Source organism: Physeter macrocephalus, chromosome 6 (assembly GCF_002837175.3).
Source record: "Physeter macrocephalus isolate SW-GA chromosome 6, ASM283717v5, whole genome shotgun sequence".
Lineage (NCBI taxonomy): Eukaryota > Metazoa > Chordata > Mammalia > Artiodactyla > Physeteridae > Physeter > Physeter macrocephalus.
The window spans coordinates 31,792,095-31,809,532 of NC_041219.1; the positions used below are offsets into that span (position 1 = coordinate 31,792,095).

At 35.5% G+C, this 17,438-nt stretch overlaps 1 protein-coding gene across 3 annotated transcripts in view; it reads left to right on the plus strand.

Moving 5' to 3' along the window:
• TMPO (thymopoietin) overlaps positions 1 to 11,132 on the plus strand; it is a 28,100-nt gene extending 16,968 nt beyond the window's left edge. Inside the window, exons 5-9 of one of the 3 annotated variants that reach the window (XM_024127262.2) lie at positions 6,871 to 6,990; positions 7,090 to 7,185; positions 7,606 to 7,716; positions 8,739 to 8,827; positions 9,612 to 11,132. In XM_024127262.2, the coding sequence (XP_023983030.1) occupies positions 6,871 to 6,990; positions 7,090 to 7,185; positions 7,606 to 7,716; positions 8,739 to 8,827; positions 9,612 to 9,897 (702 nt within the window). In that variant the 3' untranslated portion in view covers positions 9,898 to 11,132. The remainder of the gene's footprint in view (positions 1 to 6,870; positions 6,991 to 7,089; positions 7,186 to 7,605; positions 7,717 to 8,738; positions 8,828 to 9,611) is intronic. The other 2 variants (XM_028490472.2, XM_028490470.2) reach the window with 2 other exon arrangements.
• The last annotated feature ends 6,306 nt before the right edge of the window (positions 11,133 to 17,438 follow it).

The following is a 17,438-nucleotide window of genomic DNA, read 5'->3' on the forward strand; positions in this document are numbered from 1 at the left end:
AACCCGGTTCCCCTGCATCGGCAGGCGGACGCGCAACCACTGCGCCACCAGGGAAGCCCTCTCTTTGTCATTTTAAAGTCACACATCATCAGTGGAAGTATTCTTGATCTCTTAAGCCATGTGTCTTTCTTAGTTTGATGTAGTTAAGTTGAATTTCAGAACTATTTGTTAGAAATGAGCTTGGTGACTGTATGGAGAATGTATAGAGCTTTGAATGAAAGATTTGGTTTAATATTGAACCAAAGACTGGAATAAATATTTTGTTGTCTTTTTATCGTTGCCAGGGAAGAGCTGCAGGGGCACACTGAAGAATAAGGAAATAACAGAGCAAGAGAAACTAGGAAAATCTGGTGAAGGACACTGAAATAGACAGACATGGAGAATTTTGGTCCAGTTTATGTAGGCAAGATGGTATAGTGCTAGCAAGAATGCATTGACTTGTCAGACAAGAGTTTAAAAGGAGGGTGGGAAGATGGTTTTAAATATGGTTTAAGGGGTAATTGTTTGACCTGAGGAATCCAAACTGAGGGACAGGATAAATAGTCAAAGGAGAGAGTAGATTTAGGAGATGAGAGGAAGGATTAGACAACGGCCTTATTATACAATTTTTTTTTTTTTTTTTTAATTTTGGCTGCATGGCTCTTCTTTGCAGCGTGTGGGCTTCTCTAGTTGTGGCGCGTGGCATGTGGGATCTTAGCTCCCTGACCAGGGATTGAACCCATGTCCCCTGCATTGGAAGACAGGTTTTTTTTTTTTAATAAATTTATTTATTTTTGGCTTTGTTGGGTCTTCGTCGCTGCCCACGGGCTTTCTCTAGTTTCAGCGAGCTGGGGCCACTCTTCGTTGCGGTGCACGGGCTTCTCGTTGTGGTGGCTTCTCGTTGCGGAGCATGGGCTCTGGGCGCACGGGCTTCAGTAGTTGTGGCGCATGGGCTCTAGAGCGCAGGCTCAGTAGTTGTGGTGCACAGGCTTAGTTGCTCCGCGGCATGTGGGATCTTCCCAGACCAGGGCTCAAACCTGTGGCCCCTGCATTCAGGCGGATTCTTAACCACTGGACCACCAAGAAAGTGCAACAAAATTTAAATCATACGGAAGAGTAAAGGGAAGAGTTTACTGACCCTTCAGTCGCAGAACCTCAACAGCTGTCAACATTCTACCAGTTTTATTTTATCTTCACCTGCACCCTGCAGTGTTTTTAATTCCTTTGGTTTTGTTGTTTGTTGCTGAAGTATATTAAAACAAATCTCTGCCATCATCTCATTTCACACATTAAAATGTCAGTATTTCAGTACATATCTCTAAAAGATTGGAGCTGTTTTTTATTTATATATATTAGATATATATGTTAGATATGAAAGAATTATTAATTTTATTTGGAGTGATAGTGGCATTGTGTGTGTGTATAAAATCTTTCATATCTGTGTTCAAAGCTTTATACATTCTCCATACAATAACCTCCAGTTTCAGAAATGTCTCTTTTATGATTGAATTATTCAACTCAGGTTCCATACAAACTCCACATATCGTTTGGTGTTTTTGATTTTGTTTTGTCTTTTTTTTTTTTTAGCTGCATTGGGTCTTCATTGCTGTGTGTGGGCTTTCTCTAGTTGCGGCGAGGGGGGGCTACTCTTCGTTGCGGTGCACAGGCTTCTCATCGCAGTGGCTTCTCTTGTTGCGGAGCATGGGCTCTAGACACACGGGCTTCAGTAGTTGCAGCACGCAGGCTCAGTAGTTGCGGCACGCAGGCCCTAGAGCACACGGGCTTCAGTAGTTGTGGCCCTTGGGCTCAGTAGTTGTGGCTCACGGGCTTTGTTGCTCTGCAGCATGTGGGATCTTCCTGGACTAGGGCTTGAACCTGTGTCCCCTGCATTGGCAGGCAGATTCTTAACCACTGTGCTACCTGGGAATCCCTTGTTTTGTCTTTTAAGTCTGTAGCTCTTTCCACTATAATGGTTTCCTGTCCATCCATTTATTTGGTGAAGAAACCAGGTTAGTTCTCTATAATATTTCTCACATTGTGGATTTGGCAGATTGCTTCTTCAAGGGTCGTTTAATTTGCTCTTTCATACCCTGGATTTCCTGTAGACTGGGAGTTAGAACTATAGTGGGGCTGTGCAATAGACCTCTCTGTGATGATGGAAATGTTGTATATCTGCTGTTCATTGAGTAGCCACTTAATACTTGGAATGTGACTTGTATGGCTGAGAAACTAAAATTTTAATTTTATGTTATTTAAATTTAAATAACTACACGTGGCTAGTAGCTATCATTTTGTACAGCACAGATCTAAAGGGTTGGTTAGATTTGAGTTCAGTTACTTGGACAAAAATACTTCACAAATGGCGTTGTGGCCTTCACATTGCATCATTTCAGAGACACATGATGTCCTTTTGATGATGCTAAAATTAAATGGTGATAGGTTCAGGCGTTGGAAGCCTGATTCATCGGTTATAAAGTTCCACGTCGCCCTTTCATTTAATGGTTATGACAGCCATTATGATTATTGCCTAGATCCATTATTTCGTTACTTCAGATGAAATAATGGATCTAGGAATTCTCTGATTCCTTTACATCTATAACTGGAATTCTTTTATAAAGAACTTTCCCTTGTGAAATGCCTAGTTACTTTGAAATAAAATTCATATAGGAGAGCCAGGATAAATGCTTACATGCCTTTTATTTGCCAGTTATCAAGTAAAGTGCTCTAGTCATTTTGAAAGGCGATCAATAATATCTTTTTACTGCTGTGGTTTTTATATATTTGATTTATGGTCAATTAACAGTCATTATTCTTTTTTCACATTCAAGTTGTACCATCTTTAGCCACTGGGAATTACTGAGTTGATTCCTGTATCCTTTTATTGACCCCATTTGTCTTCGATACTTTCTTGTTTGCTGGCACAATAAGAAGTCCTGGGCTGTATATTTCCTGCCTCTTATCAAGTTAGTCATTTTTCCAAAGAACCCCTTATCCTTTTAATAGAAAATATTATTTGGAAGCTACCTACAGCCTGGATGCTAGGGTGTTCATTCCTACTGGGTTGTCATTGTTCTAGGCTTTTTCAGCAGGTAAAGCTAGGAGTACTTACTTTTTAGAAAGAGAAGATGGATCATGAATTCCTCAAAATTTATGAATGCAGGCTAATTTTTAGGTGTTACACTTGACACTTGTATCTCTTTTCTCTTATGCTGAGTATCTTGGTTCTTAAAATAATATTGTTTCTTATGTAATTTTCACTATATATATGTTTCTAAATAACAGTATTACTACTAATAGTAAAGCTGCTAATAGTATTTTCAGATGGGGGGGCTTTCTTTTTTCTTATGTTAAGGATATAAAATCAAAATACTGTGCTTAAAGTCACTTGAAAGAATTTTTTTCTTTCATATTTATTTTTTAATTTTTGAGGATATATATGTGGTTTTATTTGGGCAAAAGAAGAGTCAGAAATCTGGCTTCTATCTTTGTTCCTTCCATCCATAGGTTACTATTTTTATTAAGTTTCGGTTTATATTTTGTTTCTTTTTGAAAATATAAGTAAATAATAGATTTATATATTTATTTATGCTCCCCTCCGTATATGAAAGACAGCCTACATTGCACATTTCTATTTTTCTGTTTTTAATCTAAACACTTATCCTGAGATCATGTCAAGATATAGTATAGCCTTCTTCCTCATTGCTTCCTCATTGCTTTATACCACTGCATGGTATTGCATTTTATGGATTTACTGTAATTTATTCAGCCACTTTCCTTTTGATGGATATTTTGATTTTTTGTTATTGATTATTCAGTTATGTTCTATTCTGAATAATGCAAAGGTGCACCAGTGAACAGCCTTTTTACATGAGTTGTTTCATGTTTTAGCTAGTTTATCTTCAGGAAATCTAGAAGTGAAATTTTGCTAGATGTTAGCAAATTCCCCTGTGTAAGAGGTGAAGCATTTCGCATTCCCACAAGTAATGTATGGGAGTACCTTTCTCTAATGGAGGAATATGATGCTGTTTTTAAAAAAAAAAAAAGTTAATATGAATAACCATATTGGTCATGTTGTACTTAAATTAATAGTTCTTTAAAGTAAGGTGGCTTTTAATTATCCTGATTATTTTTTTATAACCTAGTTAAAGCTTGTATTTTTACTGAATGAGATTTATAGCCTCCTTTAATAACCCAGCTCCTGCATTCTCATGTGCCTCAACTGCCTGATGTCTTCTGAATAACTTTTTACCTGATAGGGTTTTTTTGTTTCTTCCTCCTATTGTCTCCATGATAAATTGAGGACTTTTCTATAGAACATCTTGCTGAAAATAGATGACACTACAATCCTTATTTTGGCCACAGAGCATACAGCAGTCGCATTACTAATTTTATGTAGCAGTGAGTTTTTCTATTCAGTCAATAATTGCTTGGTCCATCTTACTCTAAGTAGTTGTAACACTGAATTGTAATTTTGTTTTTTATTTATATTTTCTTCTCACAGTCACTTGTTGCATAGCGGATTCTGGTAGAAAAAATTTTTTTTCAGTCTTCAAGGTATCTTTTCTGGTTGTATGAAAGATAGTTTTCTGTGAAGATGATTAATTCTAAATTAGATGATAGGCAAGAACTAATAAAATTGGTTGACAGTCCTCAACCAAAGAATTTAATAAACCTGAGCAAAAGAAAGCATAAATGATTTATAGTGAAAAGTGTCCATCCTACCCCTGTTCCCAGCTATTTCCACAGGCAACCAGTGAATTTCTTGTGTTTTCTTCCATGGGAGAAAATTTTAAAATCTCTAAATGGACCTTGGCCTTTAATTTTAAAGATAACTAATAAAAATGTAAACTTTTTTTTGTATTAAGTGTAATAGTTTCAATAGATGTTTGGTAAAATTTTTGATGAAGAGATTATTTCAGTTATTTATTCAGAATAAAACATAACAAATGGCAAGTCCTGGAATTTGGTAGATAACCAATTTTAAGGGAAAAGTATGTCTCTTCTTCCCCCCTCCTTACCTTCATGGACATAGGTAAAATATCTAGGCTTTATATTGTATTAGTTGCATAACTGATAACTTTATTAGCCCTTTAAAGTAATGTTCTTTTTAATTCTTCAAGGAGTTTTTAAATACTGAGTATACATTGATAATACCAGGTAGACTATCAAACTAGAATATTTTTAAAATACTCTCATTTTTATTGGCATTGAGCAATTGATTATTAAAGAGGAAGCAGTGTTGGAAGTAGTTTGAAAAAAATATTTCGCTTTGAGATGCATTATAAGTTAGTTACATTATTCTCAACCCTGGCTGCACATTAGAATCCCTTCAGGAGCTACAAAATTTAATTAAGCCCAGGCCGGTCTAGAAGAGATTCTGATTTAATTGGTCTAAGGTGGGGTTGGGGCACTTGGTATTTTTTAAAAGCTTCCCAGATGATACTGTGCCCCCAGGATTGAGAACTTAAGATTAAAACTAGTGTTCCCTTCTACTCAAATAATCAGGAATTTAACTATTAATAAGCATCTAGTATATGTGTGTGTAATTTGTTTACAAATTTGTCTTTTGACTAACAGTGTTTGCATTCAGCAAATTTTTCCTAATTGATAGCTGGAAAAGAAACCCAGAGATTCAGATTGTGAGTCAAAGGGGAAACTCTTATAAATTCAATTCCAAATATAGATAAATACAAAACCAGATGTATGAAACTATGTCTGTATCTTGTGGTGTTTTGGTAGTAATGCTTCCAGCCAAATAAGTGTACTTATTGGATGACTGCTCTTGTCCCGAGATAAGAGTAAAATATATCCATCTTTAAAATTAATAGACACCAACTTAGATATAAAAACATCAGTTATCTACATAAAATATTAGCTTGAAAGCAAAAGTGATAGTATAAGCATATTCTAGTATAACTAATCATTGATGGATGTCCTCTAGTCAAAAGAATTTAAAAGAATCATCTGGTAATAAAAGTTTCAAAAGTTGAATAACTTGATCCTTTGGAGTGTACAATCTCAGGCATCACCCTGGAGCTACTGAATCAGAATATGCATTTTAACAAAAGCTTCAGGTAGAAGCACTAGTCTAGTGCTTTTCAAACTGTTATGTGAGGACTGCTAAATTATTTTTTAAATGAGGAAAATCAATCAACTTTTCCAAGGAGAAATAAATCTGGGACTGGAAATGGACAGTGGTCTATCCCTATTACCTTTTTTTTTCAGTAGTGAGGAGTGAGTGGCACTGAGTCCCAGCAGTGACATTTTAGGCTTGCCTGTTCACGAAAAAGATGACCATCAAGTTTTTGTTGCCGCTCAATTTTATTACCTGTTTCTAAGATGAGTTTGACACCTGGGAACTTTTAAGCCAGATAGCTGTGTATAGATTATTGAAACTGATTCTATTTAAATAGTCCTAACCACACGACAAGAATAATGTTTAATCTGTGCTAACAATTATAAAATTTGTATTTTGTTTTAAAAGGAAACTGACTTGTTATATATAACAAATGACGCTCTTACAAGTCATGATCAGCCTCCTTTTTTGTTTAGACAGCTAGAGATGCAGCTGTGATACTGGAGCCAGATAGTAAACAGCAAGTCACAAAAGGAGCCAGTGATAAATTGATGTCTTTTTTCCCCTCTCACTTTTACCAAAATATGTGAGCTCCTATAGTTGGACTCTAATGTATTTTACCATATTTTAAGTGTTTTCTTAATGCCGACATATCTATTCAGTCAGTACATTTGAAATATTTTGAGGGCATAGCATTATTTTCAAATTCTGGCATTTGGAAACTTTTCATGGATTCTCAGTATGCTAATATGGCCATCATTATTAAGGTGTTTGATATTAGAATATGACTTTTTAATGTGTTGATGCTTGAATAGAGCTATTCTCAAGCTGGAGTAACTGAGACTGAATGGACAAGTGGATCTTCAAAAGGCGGACCTCTGCAGGCATTAACTAGGGAATCTACGAGAGGGTCGAGAAGAACTCCGAGGAAAAGGGTGATGCAAGGCTTATTGCTTAGAATGGGGTTCTCAGATTGGTAGGGTTTTAGTGGTTATTTTATATTTATTGTTTTTGTTTTGTTTTCAAACTAACAGGTGGAAACTTCAGAACATTTTCGTATAGATGGTGCAATAATTTCAGAGAGTACTCCCATAGCTGAAACTATAATGGCTTCAAGCAACGAAACTTTAGTAAATATGTTTCATAAACTATACAAGTGGTATTCTTTGTAAATTATCCTTTACTTAGAATTGGGGAGGTGGCGAATTTTGGCAAACCTCAAACACATGTTTTTAAACATATTTTAAACTCATTTTCCCCATATAATTCTGAATTTTAGAAGTTTTCAGTGTAGCCACTTTAATATATATATATATAATTCATTGTGCAAGAATACTCAGTGTTATAAGGATACTTTTTTGCTAACATGTTTAAAGAGTAATAAGGCTTCCTTCACATATGAAACACTTTTGTATTTCTAGGTTCTTATGCCTAAGTTTTTATTAAGGGAAAGTTTCAAATATTAGAGAAATCGACTATCATTTTTTTCTTTTAACATGTCTTTCTTATGTTTGGATAATTCTGAGTCTGAATAATTTGAATCTTGGCAGGTTGTCAATAGGGTGACTGGAAATTTCAAGCATGCAGCTCCTATTCTGCCAATCACTGAATTCTCAGACATACCCAGAAGAACACCAAAGAAACCATTGACAAGAGCTGAAGTAAATGAATAAAATTTAGATCGATGCTATCATTGATCTTTTCATGAAGAAATATTTATATTTGTTTTTTGGAGTGGGAGGGAGCAGAGCTTTCTTTGTTGGGTGGGGGTGTGTGTGTCTATGTGCATATATTATCTTAAAGACATACTTTATTAGTGACAATGGAAAGTAATATCGTATGACATGCTAATACTATCCTCTTGCTACTATGTGCCTCTTTAAGTTCCAGTTTTCAAGGGAGTGCTCATTTGTGTGCTGCTTATAATATGTTCTCTTTGTTAAAATGGATGTGAGTTGAATGTGTTACTTCGGCTGTGGGGGAAGCTATACTACCTTTCATTGAAAGGTCAGATAATGGGACTTTAAAGTGACTTTGTATTATACTTGAATTGATTAACTCCTGTAAAATTAAGCTTTAAAGTACTAACTGCATGGGTACATTATAATTTTAATGATTCTTTATCAAAGATTATTTTGATCTGGGCATAAAGGTAATTTAGCAAAGCAATCAGGTTGTTTAAAAAATTATTTTATGTTTCTTAAATTAGGAAGATTGGATTGACTCTCTAGTTAAAAGCATATACTAAAATTTGTTAAACAATCCATCTTAATTTGATATCTTCTATATGTCATCATTTATTTTATTACAAAATTAACAGGAAGAAACAATGTACTTTTAATGTCAATGAAGAGCATTGGAGGGAACTTACACTGCCATATTAGCTGTACTGAAATTTTATTTTTTGTGTTTTTTTGTGTGTTTTTTGTTTTTAACTTATTTGAATGTGTGCCCCCCATTACAACATTAACATATCTTCACACTGAGGAAATTTGAAGAGAGCTTTGGAAATGTATGGATAATTAAGCAATAATGCATTCAGAAATGGCAGTTGTAAAAGTTGGATAGATTTAAGTGCATTCTGTTCTCCAAAGCTTCTGTTTAAAATTATGTTCTAATTATTGCACATTTACACTAAATTTTAACTTCTGGTTTTTTTTTTTGTTTGTTTGTTTCTTATTAGGTGGGAGAAAAAACAGAGGAAAGAAGAGTAGAAAGGGATATTCTTAAGGAAATGTTTCCCTTTGAAGCAGCTACACCAACAGGAATTAGGTATTCAGATACACTGAAACAATTATTTAGTGTATTCAATTAAGGCATTTTTATTTATTTATTTGTTCCCACCTTTATTGAGGTATATTTGACACATTAAAATGTATATATTTAGGGTGTGCGACATAATTATTTTATATATACATACATAAACGAATTCTCATTTTTAATTCTTCACAAAATTACTGTACCTCTGCTCTCATAAGTAAACTGTTCTTTTTGGAAGCACTTTAGTTCATCTAAGCACTAACTAGTTCATATTCTTGAAAGTTGAGTCAGTTTCAAAATTAACTTTGTTAAGCTGAAAGGTTGTAAATAAATCATTTACCTACTATTTAAGTCTTATTTTTAAATCTAAACTGAAACCTGGTAAGAAGGAAATCGGTTTTATTCCTCAGAGTTTCTCTTTTCTAACTGAAAAGACTGCTTTTAGATATCTGTTGAATTGTTTCCTGACTGAAGGAATCACAACCAAACTACCTTATTTTTTTCCTCTTATCCCCTAAATATATTAGCTTGAAAAACCTTTAAGAAGGCAAATTTAGTGAATATTTATAATACTCTGAATATTATTTTCTAATAAAAGATACAAATCTAACTCTTTAAATGAAAAACGTATAGAAGTTTTTAAATAGGTTGACTGATCTCACTGTTTATATGACAATTTTCTACTGTTACCTCAAGGAATGTGTTTGGAATTAGGAGTGATAATGTCATTTTATGTTATTTAAGTTATGACTTTATCTAATATTTGTTTTTCTCTTCCTCCGTTCACTCCCAACAGTGCTAGTTGCCGCAGACCAATCAAAGGGGCTGCTGGCCGGCCATTAGAACTCAGTGATTTCAGAATGGAGGAATCTTTTTCGTCTAAATATATTCCTAAGTATGTTCCCTTGGCAGATGTCAAGTCAGAAAAGACAAAAAAGGGACGCTCCATTCCCATGTGGATAAAAATTTTGCTCTTCGTTGTCGTAGCCTTTTTTTTGTTTTTGGTCTATCAAGCTATGGAAACCAACCAAGGAAATCCATTCTATAAGTTTCTTTCTAATGACTCTAAAAAAGTCAACTGAATGATATCTCTTTGGCACATTCAGCTTGGTCTCCTATTTTTAATAACTGTATTTAAAAAATTTGTGTACACTTGACTCAAGAACAAAAAAAATGTGATTTCACCTCAGTAAATGTAGTATTCCATTGAAAAGCAAGCAAGATATAAATAAGTGGACTTCATTCAATGTTTTGGACTTCGGACTAGTAGGAGATCACTTCGTGCCATATGAATAATCTTTTTTAGCTCTGGAACTTTTTTGTAGGCTTTATTTTTTTAATGTGGACATCTTATTTCTTTTTGAGAAAAAATGTATATTGTTTTTGTGTATTTGGGAAACAAGAAGGGCAAAACATGGTAGTATAATGTGAAGCTACACATTTAAATACTTCGAATTCTTACAAAAAGATTTTAAGAATTATTCTCTGCTGAATAAAAACTAGAGACATGTGAAACGTGAAATTCGGTAAGAGAAAAAGTAACTTGAGATTGTAGTTTTGGTAACTGCAACAAAGTTTGATCGTGTTTATGGGGAAAAGTACAGTGATAATCTCTTCTGTAACTTTTATTAATAGTAATGTTATTGTTGTAGCCCTATTGTACTCACTTTTTTAAAGATATCTAGTATTGTGAATGTCCTACTTCGGTAAGACCCATTTAAATGCAGTTGATTTTTAGCAGGGATCTATCAGTGCAACTTACACATGTTTTAGAGAACTGTTAGCTGGCTGTACATGTTTTTAAAGACTGTTTAGCTAGCTATAAGGCTATAATTGGAAACTTGTACTTTTTATTTACAGCAAAACATTTATTCTATCAATCTGTTACCAAAATATTTTTTAGATAAATAAGTGTGTGTGTGTGTTTAGAAGTTAGAAACTTTAAACACCAGTCTTAGGTTCCATTTGGATTCATTATTGAATTATCTTCTGTTACCAAAAATGCATTTTGCCAAGTTTCTTTTTGCCCTATATTTCCCAACATAATTTGATTTGAAAGTATGTGCTTTTAAAAGCAAAAAGTATGTGCTTTTAAACTACATAGTAAACTTTCCTTGGAAATACAGTAGTTAATACATAAATTTTTAAACTCTGAAATTGAGGCGGGCATTATGATTTTTGTTTACTTTTGAAATGGTTAACTATATCTTTGTGGTTGATTTATTTTTTTTTAGCTAAAACTTACCTCATGTATAACTTTGTTCAGTAAAGTAGTAGGTAATTGAAATTTCAGTAGAATCAAGTAAAACAAAAATTTTGATTTAATCATGTGAATTTCAACTTTACAGTCATTGACAATAAAGCACATTAAAAATGTAAGTTATTTTAAAATATCTTCTGAAATAAAAAAGATACTTTTTAAAAAGGAAAAGCTGAAGATGTATATTTAGACCAACACACAATTTTGATTTGCATCAGCCATAGTCTGATATTTAGCTTTTAGATATTTTGTAGACATTTTTCAGTTTGCAGTTGACCAGAAATATTCGTAGGTCTGGTCTCTGCAAAGGCAGTGGGAAACTTACTCCTAGATCAGAAATGCTTGCCTCTCCAAGTAAAAGTGTTTTGAGATGAGCCAGAGGGGGAGCACGTTTTATTCAGCGTTGCCTCTATACAGTAATAATAGTCTACTTTTACTTTTTTTGTTTTTAAACTTTGATTCCCATATTGCTTTCAATCTTTTGTTTATAATTAGAAATTGTGAGAAACTGCATTTAATGTTCAGAAATGTGGGAAGATAAATCAGACTTAATATGTATGTGAGATCAATTTTCTAATAGGAAAGGTATGGTCCAAAATAGCAAAGAAGGACCAGGTAAAACATGTAGTCTTTTTTTTATTTTTTTAAATGTGTACTTGGTCTTTTGTCTGTGTCTGTTTTATTCCACTAGAATAAATGTGTCCTTGATGTAAATGCAAAGCATTTCTTCCTGGTTAAAATTGTAGATGTAGACTTTACAATTTAATTCAATAATAAAAAAGTAATTAACCTCTAGTTTTGTCATTGCAATAAATACTTTTCAAATAGCACAAACTATTAGGTTTCCTGATAACGTTTTGTATGTGAGGTTTATGGATTGTTGAATTTTAGTTCTCTTTTTAGTCTACTCCTTTATGTTTTGCTTCTAATCATTGTAGTAATCTGGTCCTCTCTTATTCCTAGGTAAGCAATGTATAGGCATTATACTCACAGAATGTTGTAGGGAAGCTCTCAGAGGCACCTCTCTCACTTTCCACAGTATAGCAACTAATACTTTTCAGTCTACATTTCCTTTTTTCCCTCAGTTTTCCTGTCTTCGTACTCATCTGTGGCGCTCATGATTGTTAGCCTTGCTTTGAGACTAAGCAAAGATGTTGCTGCCATATATTCATCATGGAGCTGTATCCACAAGTTGAAGATGCTTTTATCTCTCCATCATTCATGTGTCCCCCAAAGGTAATTTTATTTAAATTAGTGATTCTCAAGGTAATATGTACACTGTAATTAATTAGAAAGCAAGTAGCATCAAAGGCTTAAAACAACAAAGTATGCTTTATTGCATGCTTACTGTGTGCTAGATACTGTTCTATGTACTTGATATGTATTGACTCACTTAATCCTCAAGATAGTCCTATGAAATAGGTATTTTCTTATTCTCTTATTACAAATGAGGAAATTGGTGCTTGGAGGGGTTAAGAAACGTGCCCCAATTTGCACAGCTGAGAAATGATGAGTCTGGTTGCATATGATATTGGCAGAGAGGACCTAAAAGACCGAAACTCTTACACAGACTCTGAACCAGTTCTCCTGTTCAGCCTTGCTCCTTCCACAGCTTTAGTGGTGCCTCTAAGTTCCAAACCTCTTTAAGCGATCTTTAAGGTTCACTTGTAGTTTTAATCTTTGTCTGTAGCCATTTAACTTTGAGCCTTCTTACCCTTAATTTGTTTTCTATTTATTAATCTCTTTTCCATCTTCATACAGTTTTTTGCAACATATTGTCTTCTGATGTCTCACTTCTCTTCCATTCATGTAGTCAGTCTGTCCCTTTGAATTAGCAGTCACTGAGAGCCATTCAGAGTTCATATAGTATCTTCCCACCAAAGATTTAGGAAGAAAGCTGAGAAGGAAACATGGAATTTTTAGTGTAGGGAGACCCAAAGCAGATCAATTCTGTTATGTTCTGGTATAAAGTCATTAGTTGAACTGACACTTCATGACGTTTATGCTATGTTCACAGCTCTTTGAAATTGACTGCTTGTAAAATTTTACACCCACTTGAAGAAATATTTATTCATTGCCTCCTCTGTGCCAGGTATAATGTTTGGCAATGCTGGATGCAGTTTTAAGAATTTCTTTGGGGGAAGTTTTTGGGGTCAAAAACATTTGACTGTCCCATTAACTAATAGCAACATAGGTTTATTTAGCTGTTTAAGTATTGTATTAATGGGGGACTTCCCTAGTGGTCCAGTGGTTACGACTCCCAACTCCCAATGCACGGGTCCCGGGTTAAATCCCTGGTCAGGGAACTAGATCCCGCATGCTACAGCTAAAATATCCCGCATGCCACAACTAAAAATCCCACAGTGCCACAATTAAAGATCCCGCACACAGCAACGAAGATCCCTCATGCTGCAACTAAGACCCAACACAGCCAAATAAATAAATAAATAATTTAAATCTATTGTATTACTTGTTCTTTAGCTAATTAAGAGGAATTAGTAATGTTTAACCCTTGTAAATCAAAGAACCAAAAATTTGTCAGCTTGTTTGGAATAAATCAAAGCTGACTATGAAAATAAAGTCCTAATCAAATGTGTTTATACTAAACCAGTATTGACTTTGTTGTCCAGAATTTAACACATTGATCTTGTGGTAGTGAATAATTTGAAATTGTGAAGCAGTATAAAGTGTACTTGTTTGTCCCAGTGACAGAAACTGTAGTCAGCTTATGGTTTGATTGGGAGAAGTAAGTTATCTATTGCTTAATAGCAATTAACCTCAAAACTTATCAGCTTAAAACAATTATTGTAGTTTTTAATGTGTCAGGTATCAGGGAGCTGGACTTCCCTGGTGGCGCAGTGGTTAGGAATTCACCTGCCAATGCAGGGGACGCGGGTTCAATCCCTGATCCTGGAAGATCCCACATGCTGCGGAGCAACTAAGCCCATGCGCCACAACTACTGAAGCCTGTGTGCCTAGAGCCCGTGCCCCACAACAAGAGAAGCCACAGCAATGAGAGGCCTGCGCACCACAACGAAAAGTAGCCCCTGCTCACCACAACTAGAGAAAGCCCGCACACAGCAACGAAGACCCAACGCAGCCAAAAATTAATTAATTAATTAATTAATTAAACAAATAAGGGAGCGACTTAGCTGTGTGGTTCTAGCTCAAGACCTCATGACTTTGTAGTTAGTTGTCAGCAATATAATCTGAAGGTCCAACTGGGGCAGAATGTGCTCCAAAGCTCACAGGGTAGTTGGCAGGCCTCAGTTCCTTACAGGCTGTTGGCTGGAGACATCATAGGTCACCTGAGTGCCCTCATGACATGGCAGCTGGCTTCTCCTCCCAGAATAATCCAAGAAAATGCACCCATGATTGGAGCCACAGCATTTATACAACCTAATCTTGGAAACGATATACCATCACTTTTGCCATATTCTATTGGTTTTACAGGTCAAATGGGGAAGGGACGACACAAGAATGAATACCCAGGAGGCAGAGGTGATTGGGGCTCTTGGAGTTTGGCTACCACAACTATCTTAATCTGAGGGGTTATATAGATATTTAGTTTGGACATGCTATATAGCATTTGAAAACAGTATTCAGTATTGCTTTGGAATGTATACCGACATTTCTTTGGAATGTTCACTTTGATCTGTCCATCATTCCAAAACATTATATATAAAATTAAATACGAATGAAAAGCAGTGAGGCTGGAGAGGGGGGTAGATTTGAGTTATCTTGCAGAGGTACATTTAACAGACTTGATTAATACATGGTCAGAGAGAGAGAAGTAAAAAATTACCTGGAGATTTTTTACTTGGCTGGCCTAGTGGAAGGTGGTTCCAGTCACTGAAAGAATTCTAAAAGAAGACTGGGGGAAAGAAGATAGATTTTGAATACATTCAATTTAATATTTCTGTGAGAAATTGTAGCAACAATATTTGACCCATAGTAAGCACTCAGACACTGTGTGAATAAATCCAAATGGAGGTCATCTGTTGGCAATTAGGTAACTATCTGAAGCTTAGGAGAGAAACTAGAAACAGTTGGAGGTCCTTAGCAAATAGATATATTCTGAATGATGGAAATATATAAGATTATACACAGATTTGGAAGTGCGAAAGAGCTAAGGATGAGAGTATCAGTGTTTAAGGGATGGGTAATCAAGGAAGGCCAAGAGAATGCAGTGTCATTGAAGAGGCCATTTTAAGAAGAGTGGTCAACAGTTATGCTAAGTAAAATGGGGGCATAGAATGATGTCTACTAAATTTAGTCAGATGACTGGTGAGAATAATTTCAGTGTTAAGGCAGGGGTAGATGTGTAGACAACTCTAAGAGAACAGGGCAGTAGCTTGAGCGTTGGCAGTATGTCAAGAAAGGCAGGCGCTTCCCTGGTGGCACAGTGGTTAAGAATCCTCCTGCCAATGCAGGGGACACGGGTTCGAACCCTGGTCCGGGAAGATCCCACATGCTGCAGAGCAACTAAGCCCGTGAGCCACAACTACTGAGCCCAAGGGCCACAACTACTGAAGCCCGTGCTCCGCAACAAGAGAAGACACCGCAATGAGAAGCCCGTGCACTGCAACGAAGAGTAACCCCCGCTCGCCGCAACTAGAGAAAGCCCACGCACAGCAACGAAGACCCAACGCAGCCGAAAATAAATATAAATAAAATAAATAAATTTATTTTTTTAAGGCGTTTGTTTCTAAAATGAGAGACCATGCAGCCATACATAGATGAAGAAGCCGTATTACCAATCCCCCAGAGATTCTCAATCTCCTTTCTACTTTCTATCCCTCTCCAACCCTCCACCTAGAATAACCACTGTGCTAACATAGCACCATGGATTTTTGTTGTTGTTGCTTTATTAATAAAATCATACATTATTTACTCCTTTCAGTGGCTTTCACTTTGCATTGTGTTCATGAGATTATTCCATATAAGTATATGTAGTGATAGATTTTTGTCACTGGTATATTTCATTGTGTGGATATAGCATAACATCCATTTAACTTTTAATGGGCATTTGGGTAGTTTGAAGGTTTGGGCTATTACCAAAAATGCTGCTGTAAACATTTCTGTACATGTCCTTTGTGTGTATATATGTGTAGTTCTGTCTCTTCATTTTGTTAACAGGGTTTCCTTATGTACCAGTTGTCCATCTTTCATAATGATTTGTGGAAGTTCTTTGTATGTTCTGGACTCTAGCCCTTTGTCAGTGTATCAGATTCTAATCAGGAGGCAAAAATGACATCAGTTACTTGAACAGAAATACTTTAAAGAATTATTAACCAGTCATAAAGTTAGGTAACTGAAAGAGTAACAAAAGAATTTTGAAGTATTATGGAGAGAGCACTGCAGCAACTATAGAACCTAAGGTCAAGAGAAAAAAGAGAAGAGGTTGGAATTATTAAAACTTAGAAGCTTGGGGCAGGAACCCTTGGGGCTGAAACTCAGACCTCTGAAGAGAGCATGCTGCCACCTGAAGGGAGAGGAAAGGCACAAAGAAACTCCACACTGGGTTCTGAAACTGATACAGAAACTGTAGCACCACAGAGAAGAAACATGACTGGGTTGATACTCAGAGGAGCTGCAAGAAGATAGTCCACAGGAAGGACAAATCTTCTTTCTCCAGCCTTTCAGTCTCTAGCAACCACTATCAGCAGAGCCTAACAGGGAACCAGCCTGCAAAGTAGAAGTGTGGTTGCAGAGTCCTAACCTCAGCATCACAAAGAATATGTAAGGGGTTGCTTTTGGAGCCAAGAGACAAGAATTAGTACAAGGCAACTGACCAAAATTAACTCGAGAAAAAATAATAGTACTATATCTATTAAATTGAATATGTAATTTTTAACTTCACACAAAACTCAATGATAGCATTCACTAATGAATTCTATCAAAATATAAGGAAGACATCATACTAATCTTACACTCCCAGAGAACAGAAATAAACACTTCTCAACTTGTTCCATGCAATTCTGTCAGTGAAAGGATGATTTTTAAAATAGTGCTGGAGAAATTAGATCTCCATATAGGGAAAAGATTAACCTTGACCCCTAACTCACACTATGCAGAAAAAATTAATTTGAGGTGGATCATTGACCTAAATGTGAAAGCTAAATCAAGCCTCTAAATAGAAACCATGAGAATATCTTTCTGACCTTAGAGTTGGCAAACATTTCTTTTAAAAGACCCAAAAAAGCACTAACCAATTAGTAAATTGGATTACATACTAAGAAGTGTGAATCAAGACACTTAGAAAGCAGGTCAAAGAATGGCAGAAGATATTCCCAATACATATATCTGACAAAGGACTTAATCAGAACGTTTTGAAAAGTCCCACAAATCAGTAAGAAAAAG